Source organism: Danio rerio, chromosome 20 (genome assembly GCF_049306965.1).
Source record: "Danio rerio strain Tuebingen ecotype United States chromosome 20, GRCz12tu, whole genome shotgun sequence".
Lineage (NCBI taxonomy): Eukaryota > Metazoa > Chordata > Actinopteri > Cypriniformes > Danionidae > Danio > Danio rerio.
Window position 1 is genome coordinate 28,886,020 of NC_133195.1, and position 25,811 is coordinate 28,911,830.

Genomic DNA, 25,811 nt, shown 5'->3' on the forward strand with positions numbered 1-25,811 from the left:
AATTAGCATGTAACTAGCATGATTCTAGCATGAATTAGCATGTTGTTAGCATGATGGATAGATAGATAGAGGTAGATAGATAGATAGATAGATAGATAGATAGATAGATAGATAGATAGATAGATAGATAGATAGATAGATAGATAGATAGATAGATAGATAGATAGTTAGAGATAGATAAATAGATAAATAGATAGATAGATAGATAGAGGTAGATAGATAGATAGATAGATAGATAGATAGATAGATAGAGGTAGATAGATAGATAGATAGATAGATAGATAGAGGTAGATAGATAGATAGATAGATAGATAGATAGATAGATAGATAGATAGATAGATAGATAGATAGATAGATAGATAGATATAGATAGATAGATAGATAGATAGATAGATAGATAGATAGATAGATAGATAGATAGTTAGAGATAGATAGATAGATAGATAGATAGATAGATAGATAGATAGATAGATAGATAGATAGATAGATGGTGTGCGAGCCTGATTCAAACAAGCCAACCCCCGCCTCTCTACGATGTTCTGATGCTGAGATATAGCTGCTGTTATATCGTTGCTAGGTTAGTCTGTTTTGTTGCTATGGAGTTGATTGACAGCTTAGACTGATGATGTATCAAAGCTTCTTGCCAGTATGAACAGTTAAAAACAACCCCCATGTCTCTATCACACTGCAGCATGACAATATCAGTCTAAACCTCTTTAATGGCAGACTATGGGACAGTTGCTAGGGTGCAGTATCTGGTTGTTAGGGTGTGGCTAGAAAGTTAAAAGGCCATCAGTGATTGGCTGCTGGCTAGACTGAGTTAAATGAGCTCAATCATTAGTCTGTAGGACAGTCTGATGCAGAGTTATGGGTTCACAAAGTTTGATCCCATGTAAAGTCAATGAGAGTATTTTGCAATGGAAGTCTATGGGACGGTTTCTAGGGTCCAAAAGTGGTTGCTAGGGCGTGGCCAGAAAGTTTAAAGGTGATCAGTCACTGGCAGTTTGATAGTCTGAGTTAAATGAGCCCAGTTAGAAGTCTGTGTGACATTCTGATGCGGAGTTATGAGGTCACAAAGTTTGATCCAATGTTACGTCTATGGGATTTTTTCGACGGTCCCGGGACGTTTTTCGGAAAACCGAAAGTCGGATTAGTCGGAAAAGATATAGCAACTCGAGTCAGAATAGTTCGGAGGTCTGACCCGAGTTTGATGTTCATAGCTTGAAAGGCCTAGGACGAGATAGAGTTTAATTTTTAGTCTCAGAAGAAGAATAATAACTAGATTCTTAAAGTTTGAGAACAAACTTTGAGGCTGGCTTGTGAAAGCCTGACGGTAATAGTTTATTTAGTTTAAACAGTTTTTAAAACTATGAAAAGATAGATAGATAGATAGATAGATAGATAGATAGATAGATAGATAGATAGATAGATAGATAGATAGATAGATAGATAGATAGATAGATAGATAGATTAGCATGTTATTAGCATGATTCTAGCATGAATTAGCATGTTTTTAACATGATTCTAGCATGAATTAGCACGTTACTAGCATGATTTTAGCGTAAATTAGCATGTTACTAGCATGATTTTAGCATGAATTAGCATGATTCTAGCATGAATTAGCATGTTGTTAGCATGATTCTAGCATGAATTAGCATGTTGTTAGCACGATTCTAGCATTAATTAGCATGTTACTAGAATGATTCTAGCATGAATTAGCATGTTGTTAGCATGATTCTAGCATGAATTAGCATGCTACTAGCATGATTCTAGCATGAATTAGCATCTTGTTAGCATGATTCTAGCATGAATTAGCAAGTTGTTAGAATGATTCTAGCATGAATTAGCATGTTACTAGCATGATTTTAGCATGAATTAGCATGTTACTAGCATGATTCTAGCATAAATTAGCATGTTACTAGCATTATTCTAGCATGAATTAGCATGTTACTAGCATGATTCTAGCATGAATTAGCATGTTGTTAGCATGATTCTAGCATGAATTAGCATGTTGCTAGCATGATTCTAGCATGAATTAGCATGTTACTAGCATTATTTTAGCATAAATTAGCATGTTGTTAGCATGATTCTAGCATGAATTAGCATGTTGTTAGCATGATTCTAGCATGAATTAGCATGCTACTAGCATGATTCTAGCATGAATTAGCATGTTGTTAGCATGATTCTAGCATGAATTAGCATGTTACTAGCATGATTCTAGCATAAATTAGCATGTTACTAGCATTATTCTAGCATGAATTAGCATGTTACTAGCATGATTCTAGCATGAATTAGCATGTTGTTAGCATGATTCTAGCATGAATTAGCATGCTACTAGCATGATTCTAGCATGAATTAGCATGTTGCTAGCATGATTCTAGCATGAATTAGCATGTTACTAGCATGATTTTAGCATGAATTAGCATGTTACTAGCATGATTCTAGCATAAATTAGCATGTTGTTAGCATGATTCTAGCATGAATTAGCATGCTACTAGCATGATTCTAGCATGAATTAGCATGTTGTTAGCATGATTCTAGCATGAATTAGCATGTTACTAGCATGATTCTAGCATAAATTAGCATGTTGTTAGCATGATTCTAGCATGAATTAGCATGCTACTAGCATGAATTAGCATGTTGTTAGCATGATTCTAGCATGAATTAGCATGTTACTAGCATGATTTTAGCATGAATTAGCATGTTACTAGCATGATTCTAGCATAAATTAGCATGTTACTAGCATTATTCTAGCATGAATTAGCATGTTACTAGCATGATTCTAGCATGAATTAGCATGTTGTTAGCATGATTCTAGCATGAATTAGCATGTTACTAGCATGATTCTAGCATGAATTAGCATGTTGTTAGCATGATTCTAGCATGAATTAGCATGTTACTAGCATGATTCTAGTATAAATTAGCATGTAACTAGCATGTTTCTAGCATGAATTAGCATATTGTTAGCATGATAGATAGATAGATAGATAGATAGATAGATAGATAGATAGATAGATAGATAGATAGATAGATAGGTAGATAGATAGAAAGAGGTAGATAGATAGATAGATAGATAGATAGATAGATAGATAGATAGATAGATAGATAGATAGAAAGATGTAGATAGATAGATAGATAGAAAGATGTAGATAGATAGATAGATAGATAGATAGATAGATAGATAGATAGATAGATAGATAGATGGTGTATGAGCATGAGTCAAACAAGCCAACCCCCGCCTCTCTACGATGTTCTGATGCTGAGATATAGCTGGTGTCATATCGTTGCTAGGTTAGTCTGTTTTGTTGCTATGGAGTTGATTGACAGCTTAGACTGATGATGTATCAAAGCTTCTTGCCAGTATGAACAGTTAAAAACAATCCCCATGTCTCTATCACACTGCAGCATGACAATATCAGTCTGAACCTCTTTAATGGCAGTCTATGGGACAGTTGCTAGGGTGCAGTATCTGGTTGTTAGGGTGTGGCTAGAAAGTTAAAAGGCCATCGGTGATTGGCTGCTGGCTAGACTGAGTTAAATGAGCTCAGCCATTAGTCTGTAGGACAGTTTGATGCAGAGTTATGAGCTCACAAAGTTTGATCCAATGTAAAGTCAATGAGAGTCTTTTGCAATGGAAGTCTATGGGACGGTTTCTAGGGTCCAAAAGTGGTTGCTAGGGCGTGGCCAGAAAGTTTAAAGGTGATCAGTCATTGGCAGATTGATGGTCTGAGTTAAATGAGCCTAGTTAGAAGTCTGTGTGACATTCTGACGCGGAGTTATGAGGTCGCAAAGTTTGATCCAATGTTACGTCTATGGGATTTTTCCGACGGTCCCGGGACGTTTTTCGGAAAACCGAAAGTCGGATCAGTCGGAAAAGATATAGCAACTCGAGTCAGAATAGTTCGGAGGTCTGACCCAAGTTTGATGGTCATAGCTTGAAAGGCCTAGGACGAGATAGAGTTTAATTTTTAGTCTCAGAAGAAGAATAATAATATAGAATAACTAGATTCTTAAAGTTTGAGAACAAACTTTGAGGCTGGCTTGTGAAAGCCTGACGGTAATAGTTTATTTAGTTTAAACAGTTTTTAAAACTATGAAAAGATAGATAGATAGATAGATAGATAGATAGATAGATAGATAGATAGATAGATAGATAGATAGATAGATAGATAGATTAGCATGTTATTAGCATGGTTCTAGCATGAATTAGCATGTTTTTAACATGATTCTAGCATGAATTAGCATGTTACTAGCATGATTTTAGCGTAAATTAGCATGTTACTAGCATGATTTTAGCATGAATTAGCATGATTCTAGCATGAATTAGCATGTTGTTAGCATGATTCTAGCATGAATTAGCATGCTACTAGCATGATTCTAGCATGAATTAGCATGTTGTTAGCACGATTCTAGCATTAATTAGCATGTTACTAGCATGATTCTAGCATGAATTAACATGTTGTTAGCATGATTCTAGCATGAATTAGCATGCTACTAGCATGATTCTAGCATGAATCAGCATCTTGTTAGCATGATTCTAGCATGAATTAGCAAGTTGTTAGAATGATTCTAGCATGAATTAGCATGTTACTAGCATGATTTTAGCATGAATTAGCATGTTACTAGTATGATTCTAGCATAAATTAGCATGTTACTAGCATTATTCTAGCATGAATTAGCATGTTACTAGCATGATTCTAGCATGAATTAGCATGTTGTTAGCATGATTCTAGCATGAATTAGCATGTTACTAGCATGATTCTAGCATGAATTAGCATGTTGTTAGCATGATTCTAGCATGAATTAGCATGTTACTAGCATGATTCTAGCATAAATTAGCATGTTACTAGCATTATTCTAGCATGAATTAGCATGTTACTAGCATGATTCTAGCATGAATTAGCATGTTGTTAGCATAATTCTAGCATGAATTAGCATGTTACTAGCATGATTCTAGCATGAATTAGCATGTTGTTAGCATGATTCTAGCATGAATTAGCATGTTACTAGCATGATTTTAGCATGAATTAGCATGTTACTAGCATGATTCTAGCATAAATTAGCATGTTGTTAGCATGATTCTAGCATGAATTAGCATGTTACTAGCATGATTCTAGCATAAATTAGCATGTTACTAGCATTATTCTAGCATGAATTAGCATGTTACTAGCATGATTCTAGCATAAATTAGCATGTTACTAGCATTATTCTAGCATGAATTAGCATGTTACTAGCATGATTCTAGCATGAATTAGCATGTTGTTAGCATAATTCTAGCATGAATTAGCATGTTACTAGCATGATTCTAGCATGAATTAGCATGTTGTTAGCATGATTCTAGCATGAATTAGCATGTTACTAGCATGATTTTAGCATGAATTAGCATGTTACTAGCATGATTCTAGCATAAATTAGCATGTTGTTAGCATGATTCTAGCATGAATTAGCATGCTACTAGCATGATTCTAGCATGAATTAGCATGTTGTTAGCATGATTCTAGCATGAATTAGCATGTTACTAGCATGATTTTAGCATGAATTAGCATGTTACTAGCATGATTCTAGCATAAATTAGCATGTTACTAGTACTATTCTAGCATGAATTAGCATGTTACTAGCATGATTCTAGCATGAATTAGCATGTTGTTAGCATGATTCAAGCATGAATTAGCATGTTACTAGCATGATTCTAGCATGAATTAGCATGTTGTTAGCATGATTCTAGCATGAATTAGCATGTAACTAGCATGATTCTAGCATGAATTAGCATGTTGTTAGCATGATTCTAACATCAATTTGAATGTTACTAGCATGATTCTAGCATGAATTAGCATGTGAATAGCATGATACTAGCATGAATTAGCATGTTGTTAGCATGATTCTAGTATAAATTAGCATGTAACTAGCATGTTTCTAGCATGAATTAGCATATTGTTAGCATGATAGATAGATAGATAGATAGATAGATAGATAGATAGATAGATAGATAGATAGATAGATAGATAGATAGATAGATAGAAAGATGGATACAGACAGACAGACAGTTAGACAGACAGATAGATAGATAGATAGATAGATAGATAGATAGATAGATAGATAGATAGATAGATAGAAAGATGTAGATAGATAGATAGATAGATGTAGATAGATAGATAGATAGATAGATAGATAGATAGATAGATAGATAGATAGATAGATAGATAGATAGAAAGATGTAGATAGATAGATAGATAGATAGATAGATAGATAGATAGATAGATAGATAGATGGTGTATGAGCATGAGTCAAACAAGCCAACCCCCGCCTCTCTACGATGTTCTGATGCTGAGATATAGCTGGTGTCATATCGTTGCTAGGTTAGTCTGTTTTGTTGCTATGGAGTTGATTGACAGCTAAGACTGATGATGTATACAAGCTTCTTGCCAGTATGAACAGTTAAAAACAACCCCCATGTCTCTATCACACTGCAGCATGACAATATCAGTCTGAACCTCTTTAATGGCAGTCTATGGGACAGTTGCTAGGGTGCAGTATCTGGTTGTTAGGGTGTGGCTAGAAAGTTAAAAGGCCATCAGTGATTGGCTGCTGGCTAGACTGAGTTAAATGAGCTCAGCCATTAGTCTGTAGGACAGTTTGATGCAGAGTTATGAGCTCACAAAGTTTGATCCAATGTAAAGTCAATGAGAGTCTTTTGCAATGGAAGTCTATGGGACGGTTTCTAGGGTCCAAAAGTGGTTGCTAGGGCGTGGCCAGAAAGTTTAAAGGTGATCAGTCATTGGCAGATTGATGGTCTGAATTAAATGAGCCTAGTTAGAAGTCTGTGTGACATTCTGACGCGGAGTTATGAGGTCGCAAAGTTTGATCCAATGTTACGTCTATGGGATTTTTCCGACGGTCCCGGGACGTTTTTCGGAAAACCGAAAGTCGGATCAGTCGGAAAAGATATAGCAACTCGAGTCAGAATAGTTCGGAGGTCTGACCCAAGTTTGATGGTCATAGCTTGAAAGGCCTAGGACGAGATAGAGTTTAATTTTTAGTCTCAGAAGAAGAATAATAATATAGAATAACTAGATTCTTAAAGTTTGAGAACAAACTTTGAGGCTGGCTTGTGAAAGCCTGACGGTAATAGTTAATTTAGTTTAAACAGTTTTTAAAAGTATGAAAAGATAGATAGATAGATAGATAGATAGATAGATAGATAGATAGATAGATAGATAGATAGATAGATAGATAGATAGATAGATAGATAGATTACCATGGTATTAGCATGATTCTAACGTGAATTAGCATGTTGTTAGCATGATTCTAGCGTGAATTACCATGTTGTTAGCATGTTTTTAGCATGAATTAGCATGTTGTTAGCATGATTCTAGCATAAATTAGCATGTTGCTAGCATAATTCTAGCATGAATTAGCATGTTACTAGCATGATTTTAGCATGAATTAGAATGTTGTTAGCATGATTTTAGCATGAATTAGCATGTTGTTAGCATGATTCTAGCATGAATTGGCATGTTACTAGCATGATTCTAGCATGAATTAGCATGTTACTAGCACGTTTCTAGCATGAATTAGCATGTTGTTAGCACGATTCTAGCATGAATTAGCATGTTGTTAGCACGATTCTAGCATGAATTAGCATGTGACTAGCACGATTCTAGCATGAATTAGCATGTTACTAGCATGATTCTAGCATGATATAGCATGTTGTTAGCACGATTCTAGCATGAATTAGTATGTTACTAGCATGATTCTAGCATGAATTAGCATGTTACTAGCATGATTCTAGCATGAATTAGCATGTTGTTAGCATGATTGTAACATGAATTAGCATGCTACTAGCATGATTCTAGCACGAATTAGCATGTTGTTAGCATGATTCTAACATGATTTAGCATGTAACTAGCATGATTCTAGCATGAATTAGCATGTTTCTAGCATGAATTAGCATGTTTCTAGCATGAATTAGCATGTGACTAGCATGATTCTAGCATGAATTAGCATGTGACTAGCATGATTCTAGCATGAATTAGCATGTAACTAGCATGATTCTAGCATGAATTAGCATGTTGTTAGCATGATGGATAGATAGATAGATAGATAGATGGATAGATAGATAGATAGATAGATAGATAGATAGATAGATAGATAGATAGATAGATAGATAGATAGATAGAAGCAGTTTATAGATAGATAGATAGATAGATAGATAGATAGATAGATAGATAGATAGATAGATAGATAGATAGATAGATAGAAGCAGTTTATAGATAGATAGATAGATAGATAGATAGATAGATAGATAGATAGATAGATAGATAGATAGATAGATAGATAGATAGATAGATGGTGTGCGAGCATGAGTCAAACAAGCCAACCCCCGCCTCTCTACGATGTTCTGATGCTGAGATATAGCTGCTGTTATTTCGTTGCTAGGTTAGTCTGTTTTGTTGCTATGGAGTTGATTGACAGCTTAGACTGATGATGTATCAAAGCTTCTTGCCAGTATGAACAGTTAAAAACAACCCCCATGTCTCTATCACACTGCAGCATGACAATATCAGTCTGAACCTCTTTAATGGCAGTCTATGGGACAGTTGCTAGGGTGCAGTATCTGGTTGTTAGGGTGTGGCTAGAAAGTTAAAAGGACATCAGTGATTGGCTGCTGGCTAGACTGAGTTAAATGAGCTCAATCATTAGTCTGTAGGACAGTCTGATGCAGAGTTATGAGCTCACAAAGTTTGATCCCATGCAAAGTCAATGAGAGTATTTTGCAATGGAAGTCTATGGGACGGTTTCTAGGGTCCAAAAGTGGTTGCTAGGGCGTGGCCAGAAAGTTTAAAGGTGGTCAGTCATTGGCAGTTTGATAGTCTGAGTTAAATGAGCCCAGTTAGAAGTCTGTGTGACATTCTGATGCGGAGTTATGAGGTCACAAAGTTTGATCCAATGTTACGTCTATGGGATTTTTCCGACGGTCCCGGGACGTTTTTCGGAAAACCGAAAGTCGGATCAGTCGGAAAAGATATAGCAACTCGAGTCAGAATAGTTCGGAGGTCTGACCCGAGTTTGATGGTCATAGCTTGAAAGGCCTAGGACGAGATAGAGTTTAATTTTTAGTCTCAGAAGAAGAATAATAAAATTAACTAGATTCTTAAAGTTTGAGAACAAACTTTGAGGCTGGCTTGTGAAAGCCTGACGGTAATAGTTTATTTAGTTTAAACAGTTTTAAAAAGTATGAAAAGATAGATAGATAGATAGATAGATAGATAGATAGATAGATAGATAGATAGATAGATAGATAGATAGATAGATAGATAGATAGATAGATAGATTAGCATGTTATTACCATGATTTTAACGTGAAATAGCATGTTGTTAACATGATTTTAGCATGAATTAGCATGTTACTAGCATGAGTTTAGCAATAATTAGCATGTTGTTAGCATGATTTTAACATGAATTAGGATGTTGTTAGCACGATTCTAGCATGAATTAGCATGTTACTAGCATGATTCTAGCATGAATTAGCATGTTACTAGCATGATTTTAGCATGAATTAGCACAATTCTAGCATGAATTAGCATGTTGTTAGCATGATTCTAGCATGAATTAGCATGTTGTTAGCATGATTCTAGCATGATTTAGCATGTTACTAGCAAGATTCCAGCATGAATTAGCATGCTACTAGCATGATTCTAGCATAAATTAGCATGTTGTTAGCATGCTTCTAGCATGAATTAGCATGTTACTAGCATGATTCTAGCATGAATTAGCATGTTGTTAGCATGATTCTAACATGAATTAGCATGTTACTAGCATGATTCTAGCATGAATTAGCATGTTGTTAGCATGATTCTAGCATGAATTAGCATTTCACTAGCATGATTCTAGCATGAATTAGCATGTTGTTAGCATGATTCCAGCATGAATTAGCATGTTGTTAGCATGATTCTAGCATGAATTAGCATGTTACTAGCATAATTCTAGCATGAATTAGCATGTTGTTAGCATGATTATAGCATGAATTAGCATGTTACTAGCATGATTCTAGCATGAATTAGCATGTTGTTAGCATGATTCTAGCATGAATTAGCATAATTCTAGCATGAATTAGGATGTTGTTAGCACGATGCTAGCATGAATTAGCATGATACTAGCATGATTCTAGCATGAATTAGCATGTTACTAGCATGAATCTAGCATGAATTAGCATGTTGTTAGCATGATTCTAGCATGGATTAGCATGTTACTAGCATGATTTTAGCATAAATTAGCATGATTCTAGCATGAATTAGCATGTTGTTAGCATGATTCCAGCATGAATTAGCAAGTGACTAGCATGATTCTAGCATGAATTAGCATGTGACTAGCATGATTCTAGCATGAATTAGCATGTAACTAGCATGATTCTAGCATGAATTAGCATGATGAATAGATAGATAGATAGATAGATAGATAGATAGATAGATAGATAGGTAGATAGGTAGACAGATAGATAGATAGATAGATAGATAGATAGATAGATAGATAGATAGATAGATAGATAGATAGATAGATAGATAGATAGAGACAGACAGACAGACAGACAGACAGACAGACAGACAGATAGATAGATAGATAGATAGATAGGTAGAGGTAGATAGATAAAGGTAGATAGGTAGAGGTAGATAGATAAAGGTAGATAGATAGATAAATAGATAGATAGATAGATAGATAGATAGATAGATAGATAGATAGATAGATAGATAGATAGATAGATAGATAGATAGATAGATGGTGTAAGAGCATGAGTCAAACAAGCCAACCCCCGCCTCTCTACGATGTTCTGATGCTGAGATATAGCTGGTGCCATATCGTTGCTAGGTTAGTCTGTTTTGTTGCTATGGAGTTGATTGACAGCTTAGACTGATGATGTATCAAAGCTTCTTGCCAGTATGAACAGTTAAACACAACCCCCATGTCTCTATCACACTGCAGCATGACAATATCAGTCTGAACCTCTTTAATTGCAGTCTATGGGACAGTTGCTAGGGTGCAGTATCTGGTTGTTAGGGTGTGGCTAGAAAGTTAAAAGGCCATCGGTGATTGGCTGCTGGCTAGACTGAGTTAAATGAGCCTAGCCATTAGTCTGTAGGACAGTCTGATGCAGAGTTATGAGCTCACAAAGTTTGATCCAATGTAAAGTCAATGAGAGTCTTTTGCAATGGAAGTCTATGGGACGGTTTCTAGGGTCCAAAAGTGGTTGCTAGGGCGTGGCCAGAAAGTTTAAAGGTGATCAGTCATTGGCAGTTTGATAGTCTGAGTTAAATGAGCCCAGTTAGAAGTCTGTGTGACATTCTGATGCGGAGTTATGAGGTCACAAAGTTTGATCCAATGTTACGTCTATGGGATTTTTCCGACGGTCCCGGGACGTTTTTCGGGAAACCGAAAGTCGGATCAGTCGGAAAGGATATAGCAACTCGAGTCAGAATAGTTCGGAGGTCTGACCCGAGTTTGATGGTCATAGCTTGAAAGGCCTAGGACGAGATAGAGTTTAATTTTTAGTCTCAGAAGAAGAAAATATAATAATAATATTAAGTTTAATAGGATAACAGTAGTCTGGCTTGCTACACAAGCCAGCCTAATAATAAGTTTAATAGGATAACAGTAGTCTGGCTTGCTACACAAGCCAGCCTAATAATAATAAGTTTAATAGGATAACAGTAGTCTGGCTTGCTACACAAGCCAGCCTAATAATAATATTAAGTTTAATAGGATAACAGTAGTCTGGCTTGCTACACAAGCCAGCCTAATAACTAGATTCTTAAAGTTTGAGAACAAACTTTGAGGCTGGCTTGTGAAAGCCTGACGGTAATAGTTTATTTAGTTTAAACAATTTTTAAAACTATGAAAAGATAGATAGATAGATAGATAGATAGATAGATAGATTAGCATGTTATTAGCATGATTCTAGCATGAATTAGCATGTTTTTAACATGATTCTAGCATGAATTAGCATGTTACTAGCATGATTTTAGCGTAAATTAGCATGTTACTAGCATGATTTTAGGATGAATTAGCATGATTCTAACATGAATTAGCATGTTGTTAGCATGATTCTAGCATGAATTAGCATGTTGTTAGCACGATTCTAGCATTAATTAGCATGTTACTAGCATGATTCTAGCATGAATTAGCATGTTGTTAGCATGATTCTAGCATGAATTAGCATGCTACTAGCATGATTCTAGCATGAATTAGCATCTTGTTAGCATGATTCTAGCATGAATTAGCAAGTTGTTAGAATGATTCTAGCATGAATTAGCATGTTACTAGCATGATTTTAGCATGAATTAGCATGTTACTAGCATGATTCTAGCATAAATTAGCATGTTACTAGCATTATTCTAGCATGAATTAGCATGTTACTAGCATGATTCTAGCATGAATTAGCATGTTGTTAGCATGATTCTAGCATGAATTAGCATGTTACTAGCATGATTTTAACATGAATTAGCATGTTACTAGCATGATTCTAGCATAAATTAGCATGTTGTTAGCATGATTCTAGCATGAATTAGCATGCTACTAGCATGATTCTAGCATGAATTAGCATGTTGTTAGCATGATTCTAGCATGAATTAGCATGTTACTAGCATGATTCTAGCATAAATTAGCATGTTACTAGCATTATTCTAGCATGAATTAGCATGTTACTAGCATGATTCTAGCATGAATTAGCATGTTGTTAGCATGATTCTAGCATGAATTAGCATGTTACTAGCATGATTCTAGCATGAATTAGCATGTTGTTAGCATGATTCTAGCATGAATTAGCATGTTACTAGCATGATTTTAGCATGAATTAGCATGTTACTAGCATGATTCTAGCATAAATTAGCATGTTGTTAGCATGATTCTAGCATGAATTAGCATGCTACTAGCATGATTCTAGCATGAATTAGCATGAATTAGCATGTTGTTAGCATGATTCTAGCATGAATTAGCATGTTACTAGCATGATTTTAGCATGACTTAGCATGTTACTAGCATGATTCTAGCATAAATTAGCATGTTACTAGCATTATTCTAGCATGAATTAGCATGTTACTAGCATGATTCTAGCATGAATTAGCATGTTGTTAGCATGATTCTAGCATGAATTAGCATGTTACTAGCATGATTCTAGCATGAATTAGCATTTTGTTAGCATGATTCTAGCATGAATTAGCATGTTACTAGCATGATTCTAGCATGAATTAGCATGTTGTTAGCATGATTCTAACATCAATTTGAATGTTACTAGCATGATTCTAGCATGAATTAGCATGTGAATAGCATGATACTAGCATGAATTAGCATATTGTTAGCATGATAGATCGATAGATAGATAGATAGATAGATAGATAGATAGATAGATAGATAGATAGATAGATAGATAGATAGATAGAAAGAGGTAGATAGATAGATAGATAGATAGATAGATAGATAGATAGATAGATAGATAGATAGATAGATAGATAGATAGATAGATAGATAGATACAGACAGACAGACAGACAGACAGATAGATAGATAGATAGATAGATAGATAGATAGATAGATAGATAGATAGATAGATAGAAAGATGTAGATAGATAGATAGATAGATAGATAGATAGATAGATAGATAGATAGATAGATAGATAGATGGTGTATGAGCATGAGTCAAACAAGCCAACCCCCGCCTCTCTACGATGTTCTGATGCTGAGATATAGCTGGTGTCATATCGTTGCTAGGTTAGTCTGTTTTGTTGCTATGGAGTTGATTGACAGCTTAGACTGATGATGTATCAAAGCTTCTTGCCAGTATGAACAGTTAAAAACAATCCCCATGTCTCTATCACACTGCAGCATGACAATATCAGTCTGAACCTCTTTAATGGCAGTCTATGGGACAGTTGCTAGGGTGCAGTATCTGGTTGTTAGGGTGTGGCTAGAAAGTTAAAAGGCCATCAGTGATTGGCTGCTGGCTAGACTGAGTTAAATGAGCTCAGCCATTAGTCTGTAGGACAGTTTGATGCAGAGTTATGAGCTCACAAAGTTTGATCCAATGTAAAGTCAATGAGAGTCTTTTGCAATGGAAGTCTATGGGACGGTTTCTAGGGTCCAAAAGTGGTTGCTAGGGCGTGGCCAGAAAGTTTAAAGGTGATCAGTCATTGGCAGATTGATGGTCTGAGTTAAATGAGCCTAGTTAGAAGTCTGTGTGACATTCTGACGCGGAGTTATGAGGTCGCAAAGTTTGATCCAATGTTACGTCTATGGGATTTTTCCGACGGTCCCGGGACGTTTTTCGGAAAACCGAAAGTCGGATCAGTCGGAAAAGATATAGCAACTCGAGTCAGAATAGTTCGGAGGTCTGACCCAAGTTTGATGGTCATAGCTTGAAAGGCCTAGGACGAGATAGAGTTTAATTTTTAGTCTCAGAAGAAGAATAATAATATAGAATAATAATAATAAGTTTAATAGGATAACAGTAGTCTGGCTTGCTACACAAGCCAGCCTAATAATACTAGAATTGTACATTTCCTAAAGGAAATGTGAATGGGGTTTGCGTGGCAAATCGATGGGGTACAAAATGGTACTAAACTGGGCAAAATAGCAGTAAATGTGGAGAAATGGTTAAATTCATGTGTTTATGTGGTTGCTAGGGTAATGTAAATGGTTGCTAGGGTGTGGCAACGCCTTTGTAATAGGTGAAGACAATAGAGATTTGATCAACCTGCATCAAAAGAACCCAAACCCTGTCTTTCTACGATATTCCTGTGCTAAAATATGGCTTGTTTATGTTGTTATATGGTTGTTAGGGGGCCTAAAGTGGTTGATAGGGAGTGTCTACAAATTTGTTATGTCACTACTTAATACCGACTTGATAGGCGGAGTAAAATGAGCCCACTCCCAAGCTTCTACGACTCTCTAATCTAGATATCAATGTCAGCCATTTTGTGTCCATGTTAAGTCTATGGGGATTTTGGGGGTTACTTTCTTGCCCCTCGTGGGGGCAGTGTACCCCCACCCTCTTTGAAAAATCATAGCACACCTCTCCTCAACAGGCCGGTCGATTTGACACCTCACTCATCATTCTAGGGCAAAAAATGCGGCCGGAGTTGCGCGCCGAACTTTTGAAAAAGTGAACAGTAATAGTAACACTAGAATTGTACATTTCCTAAAGGAAATGTGAATGGGGTTTGCGTGGCAAATCGATGGGGTACAATGTATTTTTTTTGCCTGCTAGGGTGTTCTGAGTGGTTGCTAGGTGGTTGCTATGGTGTTGCTAGGCGGTTGCAAGGGTGTTCTAAGTGGTTAGGTGGTTGCTAAGGTGTTGCTAGGTGGTTGCTAGGGTGTTCTAAGTGGTTGCTAGGTGGTTGCTAAGGTGTTGCTAGGCGGTTGCTAAGGTGTCCTAAGTGGTTGCTAGGTGGTTGCTAAGGTGTTGCTAGGTGGTTGCTAGGGTGTTCTGAGTGGTTGCTAGGTGGTTGCTAGGCGGTTGCTAGGGTGTTCTGAGTGGTTGCTAAGTGGTTGCTAAGGTGTTGCTAGGCGGTTGCTAGGGTGTTCTGAGTGGTTGTTAGGCGGTTGCTAAGGTGTTGCTAGGTGGTTGCTAGGGTATTCTAAGTGGTTGCTAAGGCGTTGCTAGGCGGTTGCTAGGGTGTCCTAAGTGGTTGCTAGGTGGTTGCTAAGGTGTTGCTAGGTGGTTGCTAGGGTATTCTAAGTGGTTGCTAGGCGGTTGCTAGGGTGTCCTGAGTGGTTGCTAGGTGGTTGCTAAGGTGTTGCTAGGTGGTTGCTAGGGTGTTCTGAGTGGTTGCTAGGTGGTTGCTAAGGTGTTGCTAGGCGGTTGCTAAGGTGTCCTAAGTGGTTGCTAGGTGGTTGCTAAGGTGTTGCTAGGTGGTTGCTAGGGTATTCTGAGTGGTTGCTAAGGCGTTGCTAGGCGGTTGCTAGGGTGTCCTGAGTGGTCGCTAGGCCCTTACTAAGGCGTTACTAGGCGGTTGCTAGGTGGTTGCTAGGCGGTTGCTAGGGTAATTTGGGTGGTTGCTAGGCAGTTGCTAGGCTACCCTGGGTGGTTACTAGGCAAGCCTTACATACATGCCTGATGAAATATTTATACTTAGTAAGCATTTCTAGCAAGTTACAGTACATGGCTAGTCAATATTAGCATGTAGCTAGTCACTGCTAGCATGTGTAGCATATAGGAAGTTCCGTTTGCTAGCATGAGTCAAATGAGCCAATCCCCAAGTCTCTACGATGTTCCGATGCTGAGATATAGCTGTTGATGAACGGTTGCTAGGGTACTCTCTTTTGTTGCTATGGGCGAGGTTACAGAGTGAACTTGAATGTGGTTGGCTGTCCAAGTCAAATGAGCCAACCCCCAAGTCAATAGGACACTGCTAAGCAAAGATATGCATGTAGAGCAGTTATAATAGCAGTCTATGGGACCACTTTGGGGGCGTGGCTTGTGAGATTCATTATCATATTGAGATGCTGATTGGTTGTCTGAGTCAGATGAGCCATCCCCCAAGCCAATAGGACACTGCTAAGCAAAGATATGCATGTAGGGCAGTTATAATGGCAGTCTATGGGACCAGTTTGGGGGCGTGGCTTGTGAGCTTCATTATCATATTGCGATGCTGATTGGTTGTCTGAGTCAGATGAGCCCACCCCCATGTCTCTATGACACTCCTATGTAATGTTATAGATGTGTGACCTTTATAATGGAAGTCAATGGGATCTGCAATGGGACATCCCACCCCATGTTAAGTCAATGGGGCACTTATTAGGGGTCTTTAAGTGGTTTGGGGGGGCGTGGCTTGTGAGCTTCAAAATCATATTGAGATGCTGATTGGTTGCCTCAGTCAAATAAGCCTACCCTCAAGTCTGTATGACAGTGCTATGTAATCTGATTGACATGTGAGTCAAGAAATGAATGGGAGTCAATGGGCAATGTAAAGTCAATGGGGACCCCTTTGGGACGTCCTAGCACCCCAGTGGTACAACTTATACCCCCTTTTGGGGTATGTTCTCATACAGGCTGCAACCCCCTACAGATGTTGCAAATCCCATATTTCTACGAATTTCACACTTGGCGCTATAACGCTTTAAAGGTCGTCCCATTTCGCGGGGGCGTTAGTGCTGTTCTAGAAAAATGAATGGGAGTCAATGGGGCCAATGTAAGTCAATGGGAGCACTTTGGGATGTCCTAGAGCCCCAGGGGTGCAACTTTTACCCCCTTGCGAGGTATGTTCTCACTTAGGCTGCAACCCTCTACAGATGCTGTGAATCCCATATTTCTATGAAATTCACACGCGGCGCTGTGAGTCGTCAAAGTTGGGCGTAATGTTGAGTCAATGCGTTTTGGGGGGTGGTTTTGGGGCCCCTGCGGGGCCCCAAAACCACCCACTTCTTATAAAAGTCATAGCACACCATTCCCGATAAAGCCGCACGATTTGACCCCACTTTCAAGGGTCTGGGACGAAAGCTGCGGGACTAGTTACGCGCCGAAAAAGTGTACGGAAGAAGAAGAAGAAGAAGAAGGAAGAAGAATAATAAACCACAATAGTAAGAATGGACTTTGCCTATGGCAAACCCCATTAACTAGAATTGTACATTTCCTAAAGGAAATGTGAATGGGGTTTGCGTGGCAAATCGATGGGGTACAATGTATTTTTTTTGCCTGCTAGGGTGTTCTGAGTGGTTGCTAGGTGGTTGCTATGGTGTTGCTAGGCGGTTGCAAGGGTGTTCTAAGTGGTTAGGTGGTTGCTAAGGTGTTGCTAGGTGGTTGCTAGGGTGTTCTAAGTGGTTGCTAGGTGGTTGCTAAGGTGTTGCTAGGCGGTTGCTAAGGTGTCCTAAGTGGTTGCTAGGTGGTTGCTAAGGTGTTGCTAGGTGGTTGCTAGGGTGTTCTGAGTGGTTGCTAGGTGGTTGCTAGGCGGTTGCTAGGGTGTTCTGAGTGGTTGCTAAGTGGTTGCTAAGGTGTTGCTAGGCGGTTGCTAGGGTGTTCTGAGTGGTTGTTAGGCGGTTGCTAAGGTGTTGCTAGGTGGTTGCTAGGGTATTCTAAGTGGTTGCTAAGGCGTTGCTAGGCGGTTGCTAGGGTGTCCTAAGTGGTTGCTAGGTGGTTGCTAAGGTGTTGCTAGGTGGTTGCTAGGGTATTCTAAGTGGTTGCTAGGCGGTTGCTAGGGTGTCCTGAGTGGTTGCTAGGTGGTTGCTAAGGTGTTGCTAGGTGGTTGCTAGGGTATCCTGAGTGGTTGCTAGGTGGTTGCTAAGGTGTTGCTAGGTGGTTGCTAGGGTGTTCTGAGTGGTTGCTAGGTGGTTGCTAAGGTGTTGCTAGGCGGTTGCTAAGGTGTCCTAAGTGGTTGCTAGGTGGTTGCTAAGGTGTTGCTAGGTGGTTGCTAGGGTATTCTGAGTGGTTGCTAAGGCGTTGCTAGGCGGTTGCTAGGGTGTCCTGAGTGGTCGCTAGGCCCTTACTAAGGCGTTACTAGGCGGTTGCTAGGTGGTTGCTAGGCGGTTGCTAGGGTAATTTGGGTGGTTGCTAGGCAGTTGCTAGGCTACCCTGGGTGGTTACTAGGCAAGCCTTACATACATGCCTGATGAAATATTTATACTTAGTAAGCATTTCTAGCAAGTTACAGTACATGGCTAGTCAATATTAGCATGTAGCTAGTCACTGCTAGCATGTGTAGCATATAGGAAGTTCCGTTTGCTAGCATGAGTCAAATGAGCCAATCCCCAAGTCTCTACGATGTTCCGATGCTGAGATATAGCTGTTGATGAACGGTTGCTAGGGTACTCTCTTTTGTTGCTATGGGCGAGGTTACAGAGTGAACTTGAATGTGGTTGGCTGTCCAAGTCAAATGAGCCAACCCCCAAGTCAATAGGACACTGCTAAGCAAAGATATGCATGTAGAGCAGTTATAATAGCAGTCTATGGGACCACTTTGGGGGCGTGGCTTGTGAGATTCATTATCATATTGAGATGCTGATTGGTTGTCTGAGTCAGATGAGCCATCCCCCAAGCCAATAGGACACTGCTAAGCAAAGATATGCATGTAGGGCAGTTATAATGGCAGTCTATGGGACCAGTTTGGGGGCGTGGCTTGTGAGCTTCATTATCATATTGCGATGCTGATTGGTTGTCTGAGTCAGATGAGCCCACCCCCATGTCTCTATGACACTCCTATGTAATGTTATAGATGTGTGACCTTTATAATGGAAGTCAATGGGATCTGCAATGGGACATCCCACCCCATGTTAAGTCAATGGGGCACTTATTAGGGGTCTTTAAGTGGTTTGGGGGGGCGTGGCTTGTGAGCTTCAAAATCATATTGAGATGCTGATTGGTTGCCTCAGTCAAATAAGCCTACCCTCAAGTCTGTATGACAGTGCTATGTAATCTGATTGACATGTGAGTCAAGAAATGAATGGGAGTCAATGGGCAATGTAAAGTCAATGGGGACCCCTTTGGGACGTCCTAGCACCCCAGTGGTACAACTTATACCCCCTTTTGGGGTATGTTCTCATACAGGCTGCAACCCCCTACAGATGTTGCAAATCCCATATTTCTACGAATTTCACACTTGGCGCTATAACGCTTTAAAGGTCGTCCCATTTCGCGGGGGCGTTAGTGCTGTTCTAGAAAAATGAATGGGAGTCAATGGGGCCAATGTAAGTCAATGGGAGCACTTTGGGATGTCCTAGAGCCCCAGGGGTGCAACTTTTACCCCCTTGCGAGGTATGTTCTCACTTAGGCTGCAACCCTCTACAGATGCTGTGAATCCCATATTTCTATGAAATTCACACGCGGCGCTGTGAGTCGTCAAAGTTGGGCGTAATGTTGAGTCAATGCGTTTTGGGGGGTGGTTTTGGGGCCCCTGCGGGGCCCCAAAACCACCCACTTCTTATAAAAGTCATAGCACACCATTCCCGATAAAGCCGCACGATTTGACCCCACTTTCAAGGGTCTGGGACGAAAGCTGCGGGACTAGTTACGCGCCGAAAAAGTGTACGGAAGAAGAAGAAGAAGAAGAAGGAAGAAGAATAATAAACCACAATAGTAAGAATGGACTTTGCCTATGGCAAACCCCATTAACTAGAATTGTACATTTCCTAAAGGAAATGTGAATGGGGTTTGCGTGGCAAATCGATGGGGTACAATGTATTTTTTTTGCCTGCTAGGGTGTTCTGAGTGGTTGCTAGGTGGTTGCTATGGTGTTGCTAGGCGGTTGCAAGGGTGTTCTAAGTGGTTAGGTGGTTGCTAAGGTGTTGCTAGGTGGTTGCTAGGGTGTTCTAAGTGGTTGCTAGGTGGTTGCTAAGGTGTTGCTAGGCGGTTGCTAAGGTGTCCTAAGTGGTTGCTAGGTGGTTGCTAAGGTGTTGCTAGGTGGTTGCTAGGGTGTTCTGAGTGGTTGCTAGGTGGTTGCTAGGCGGTTGCTAGGGTGTTCTGAGTGGTTGCTAAGTGGTTGCTAAGGTGTTGCTAGGCGGTTGCTAGGGTGTTCTGAGTGGTTGTTAGGCGGTTGCTAAGGTGTTGCTAGGTGGTTGCTAGGGTATTCTAAGTGGTTGCTAAGGCGTTGCTAGGCGGTTGCTAGGGTGTCCTAAGTGGTTGCTAGGTGGTTGCTAAGGTGTTGCTAGGTGGTTGCTAGGGTATTCTAAGTGGTTGCTAGGCGGTTGCTAGGGTGTCCTGAGTGGTTGCTAGGTGGTTGCTAAGGTGTTGCTAGGTGGTTGCTAGGGTATCCTGAGTGGTTGCTAGGTGGTTGCTAAGGTGTTGCTAGGTGGTTGCTAGGGTGTTCTGAGTGGTTGCTAGGTGGTTGCTAAGGTGTTGCTAGGCGGTTGCTAAGGTGTCCTAAGTGGTTGCTAGGTGGTTGCTAAGGTGTTGCTAGGTGGTTGCTAGGGTATTCTGAGTGGTTGCTAAGGCGTTGCTAGGCGGTTGCTAGGGTGTCCTGAGTGGTCGCTAGGCCCTTACTAAGGCGTTACTAGGCGGTTGCTAGGTGGTTGCTAGGCGGTTGCTAGGGTAATTTGGGTGGTTGCTAGGCAGTTGCTAGGCTACCCTGGGTGGTTACTAGGCAAGCCTTACATACATGCCTGATGAAATATTTATACTTAGTAAGCATTTCTAGCAAGTTACAGTACATGGCTAGTCAATATTAGCATGTAGCTAGTCACTGCTAGCATGTGTAGCATATAGGAAGTTCCGTTTGCTAGCATGAGTCAAATGAGCCAATCCCCAAGTCTCTACGATGTTCCGATGCTGAGATATAGCTGTTGATGAACGGTTGCTAGGGTACTCTCTTTTGTTGCTATGGGCGAGGTTACAGAGTGAACTTGAATGTGGTTGGCTGTCCAAGTCAAATGAGCCAACCCCCAAGTCAATAGGACACTGCTAAGCAAAGATATGCATGTAGAGCAGTTATAATAGCAGTCTATGGGACCACTTTGGGGGCGTGGCTTGTGAGATTCATTATCATATTGAGATGCTGATTGGTTGTCTGAGTCAGATGAGCCATCCCCCAAGCCAATAGGACACTGCTAAGCAAAGATATGCATGTAGGGCAGTTATAATGGCAGTCTATGGGACCAGTTTGGGGGCGTGGCTTGTGAGCTTCATTATCATATTGCGATGCTGATTGGTTGTCTGAGTCAGATGAGCCCACCCCCATGTCTCTATGACACTCCTATGTAATGTTATAGATGTGTGACCTTTATAATGGAAGTCAATGGGATCTGCAATGGGACATCCCACCCCATGTTAAGTCAATGGGGCACTTATTAGGGGTCTTTAAGTGGTTTGGGGGGGCGTGGCTTGTGAGCTTCAAAATCATATTGAGATGCTGATTGGTTGCCTCAGTCAAATAAGCCTACCCTCAAGTCTGTATGACAGTGCTATGTAATCTGATTGACATGTGAGTCAAGAAATGAATGGGAGTCAATGGGCAATGTAAAGTCAATGGGGACCCCTTTGGGACGTCCTAGCACCCCAGTGGTACAACTTATACCCCCTTTTGGGGTATGTTCTCATACAGGCTGCAACCCCCTACAGATGTTGCAAATCCCATATTTCTACGAATTTCACACTTGGCGCTATAACGCTTTAAAGGTCGTCCCATTTCGCGGGGGCGTTAGTGCTGTTCTAGAAAAATGAATGGGAGTCAATGGGGCCAATGTAAGTCAATGGGAGCACTTTGGGATGTCCTAGAGCCCCAGGGGTGCAACTTTTACCCCCTTGCGAGGTATGTTCTCACTTAGGCTGCAACCCTCTACAGATGCTGTGAATCCCATATTTCTATGAAATTCACACGCGGCGCTGTGAGTCGTCAAAGTTGGGCGTAATGTTGAGTCAATGCGTTTTGGGGGGTGGTTTTGGGGCCCCTGCGGGGCCCCAAAACCACCCACTTCTTATAAAAGTCATAGCACACCATTCCCGATAAAGCCGCACGATTTGACCCCACTTTCAAGGGTCTGGGACGAAAGCTGCGGGACTAGTTACGCGCCGAAAAAGTGTACGGAAGAAGAAGAAGAAGAAGAAGGAAGAAGAATAATAAACCACAATAGTAAGAATGGACTTTGCCTATGGCAAACCCCATTAATTAAGTTTAATAGGATAACAGTAGTCTGGCTTGCTACACAAGCCAGCCTAATAAACCAGCACAATTGTAAGAATGGACTTTGCCTATGGCAAACCCCATTAATAAACCACAATAGTAAGAATGGACTTTGCCTATGGCAAACCCCATTAATAACATATTATATATACAGAAGAGTAAATACAGAAAAAATAAGAAAGAAGGATTGAATAAGAAGAAAGATTTTGTATAAACCTTATTACTGTAAGTGCATACAGCAAATGTAATGTAATGTGTATTTATGTAGCGCATTACCTCGAGCGCAGGACCTCGGTTTAACGTCGATAGTATAGTGTCCCATTCACTTCATTAGAACTCACACAAACCACAGGTTAAGCTCCTCTGCTGGCCTCACTAACACCACTTCCAATAGCAACCTTTTCCCATTAGGGTCTCCCATCCAGGTACTGACCGCTCAGCCCTGCTTAGCTTTAGTGAGTAAGCGGTCTTGGGCTGCAGGGTGATATGGCTGTGACTGATTATTTTAAATGTACCAATGTGGGCTGCAGGGGGATATGGCTGTGACAAATTAATCATTTAAATGTAAGTACATAGTAATTAAGACCACCTAATATAAAGTGGGACCGTGCGTTGTTTAAACTGCTGAAGGAACTGAGCAACAAGTCTATTTGTTTTGATGACGTGCACTTGAGCTGCTCATTTTTCAAATTCTGATGGTTTACACTACCATTAAAGTTTCTTTTTTCCCAAAAATATTAGACAGAAGACAGTAGATGGTTATAATCAAAAAGGACACAAATAAACACACACACACACACAAAAAAAGGTAGATCCCAGATAAAACACAAGTTGCTCAAAACATTTCCACACACATACACATGCAGACAATGCTAATATACATTAAAGCTGAAAGCTCTCGATGCTCTCATAATCATGGGCTCCAGTGAAGAGACGTCTGTTGTGTCTGTAGCCCCACGGACATGTTCCATATTCAGAAGAGATCTCTAGCAGCGACCACACGGGTGGAGAGAAAGTGGAAAATTGGAGCCCATTATTACATGAATAGATGCATGTGCAATTTGCCTGTTTAAATTCTTTTTCAGCTTTTGGCATGTCTCTCTTTCTCTCTTTTTCTCTTTCTCTCGCTTTGTCATTTTTTTGGACAGGATGTGTTATCTTACTGTCTCTCACCTACCGGCATTGCATTGAACATTATTTGAATATTCATAATCTCTGTAATGTAATTTCCTCTGTCTCTTTCACTCCCTCAGACATTCAAGCGTTTTCGTGTGCAGTTTGAGGTGCAGAGAAGACAAGTGGAGACGTGCGTTCAGTCCACTCAGAAGGACGGAAAGCTGACTGCAGACCAAGCTCTGGTCAAACAGGCCTGGGAGAGACTGTGCAAGAGGGTCAGAGATGCTGGAGATTTGAATTATTTTCCATATTAAACAAATTATAATACAAATACTATAACTTATCATTGAATCGGTTTTGCCACCACAGAACACCAAACACAAAGTTTTACATTAAATTTATTATATTTGTCCCAAACGGTTTTTGTTGTAACTAATTGTTGTTAACCCTTTAACTGTCACCCAATGTTTTGTAATTTAATGAATTCACTTTTTAAATGATGCAGGTGAACTAATGATTCAATTAGCCATTTACAAAGAGAGCCGTTTACTTAATTCCTGAATAAGTCATCCTATTGAACAAAAGTAGTAAATATTCGCATCACAAATTGCATACGCTCATACTTATGAATATATAAATACTTCACATGAGGTACAGCAATAATGTGCTTCATTTGCATTATGTGTTTTAGTATGTTTGCTTACATTTTTAATTCAGATGGTTATTTTTTCACATACTTTTTTCACATGCTACTGTATGTACACTGTAAAAAATGCAAGGTTCCACATAATTAATTCATGTTGACTCAACACAAATAAATTAAGTTAACTTTGTTTATTGAACAAATTTATGTGGATTGAACATAAAAATTAAGTTGTCCCAATGAAATCTCAATAATAAAAAAATGGCCAATGTGTTTAAAAACTAATTCAAATGCAAACCCTGAAAAAATAAATTAAAATAAAATAAAATAAAAGAAAGCACAGCAAAGTAAAGCAAAATACAATAAAGCAAAGTAAAGTAAAGGAAAATAAAATAAATTAAAATCAAGTAAAGTAAAATAAGGTAAAGTAAAGTAAAGTAAAATAAAATGGGTGACGCAGTGGCGCAGTAGGTAGTGCTGTCGCCTCATAGCAAGAAGGCTGCTGGTTCGAGCCTAGGTTGGGTCAGTTGGTGTTTCTGTGTGGAGTTTGCATGTTCTCCCTGCATTTTTATGAGTTTCCTCCAGGTGCTCCGGTTTCCCCCACAGTCCAAAGACATGCGGTACAGGTGAATTGGGTAGGCTAAATTGTCCGTAGTGTATGCGTGTGAGTGTGAATGTGTGTGTGGATGTTTCCCTAAAGATTGGTTGCGGCTGGAAGGGTATCCGCCACTTAAAAACATGCTGGATAAGTTGGCGGTTCATTCCGTTGTAGCGACCCCGGGTTTATAAAGGGACTAAGCCGAAAAAGAAAATAAATGAATGAATTAAAATAATTTAAAATAATAAAATAAAATAAAACACACTATGGGAGAGCACACAAATTCAAAGAGTTTTTTTTTTTCCGCAGCTCTTGGATTGGCATCTTCAGCTGGACAGCGGTTTGCCACATCCACTGGGGGAGGTCGGTGTGTGGTTACATCAGGCAGAGGAGATTCTGCGAGAGGAACTGATCCCTCAACAAGCCCACGATGAGACCGCCAAAGCTATTCACAAAAAACGACTGCGTGACCAGGTCAAGCATGATTAAAAACTCTCTGTTTCTCTGTATGAATGCTTATGGCGTTGTGGAGAAAGCATGAATGGAAATCTATTAATTAGTTACAAACCTCAGCTTAAAAGTAATCCTGCATACTCTGTGTTTGTTTGTGCAGGAGATCTTAAGGCTTCTTGAAAGACACAAACAGACCTTGCAGTTAATACACCGAGACAGATGTGTTAATAATATGCCTATTCCCACAGAACAACTGCAAGACATGGCAGAGCGGTAAACATTATAATATATCAAATACTAATAATGATTATATATTATATTATATTATATTATATTATATTATATTATATTATATTATATTATATTATATTATATTATATTATATTATATTATATTATATTATTTGAACTG

The 25,811-nt window shown here is 39.5% G+C and overlaps 1 protein-coding gene across 6 annotated transcripts in view; it reads left to right on the forward strand.

Annotated features, from left to right (window-relative positions):
- Positions 1-25,811, forward strand: part of syne1a (spectrin repeat containing, nuclear envelope 1a) — a 329,974-nt gene that overhangs the window by 142,020 nt on the left and 162,143 nt on the right. For all 6 annotated transcript variants that reach the window (XM_073933275.1, XM_073933274.1, XM_073933278.1 and 3 more), the window contains 3 exons: positions 23,844-23,981; positions 25,257-25,421; positions 25,561-25,673. In XM_073933275.1, coding sequence (XP_073789376.1) covers positions 23,844-23,981; positions 25,257-25,421; positions 25,561-25,673 — 416 coding nt within the window. The remainder of the gene's footprint in view (positions 1-23,843; positions 23,982-25,256; positions 25,422-25,560; positions 25,674-25,811) is intronic.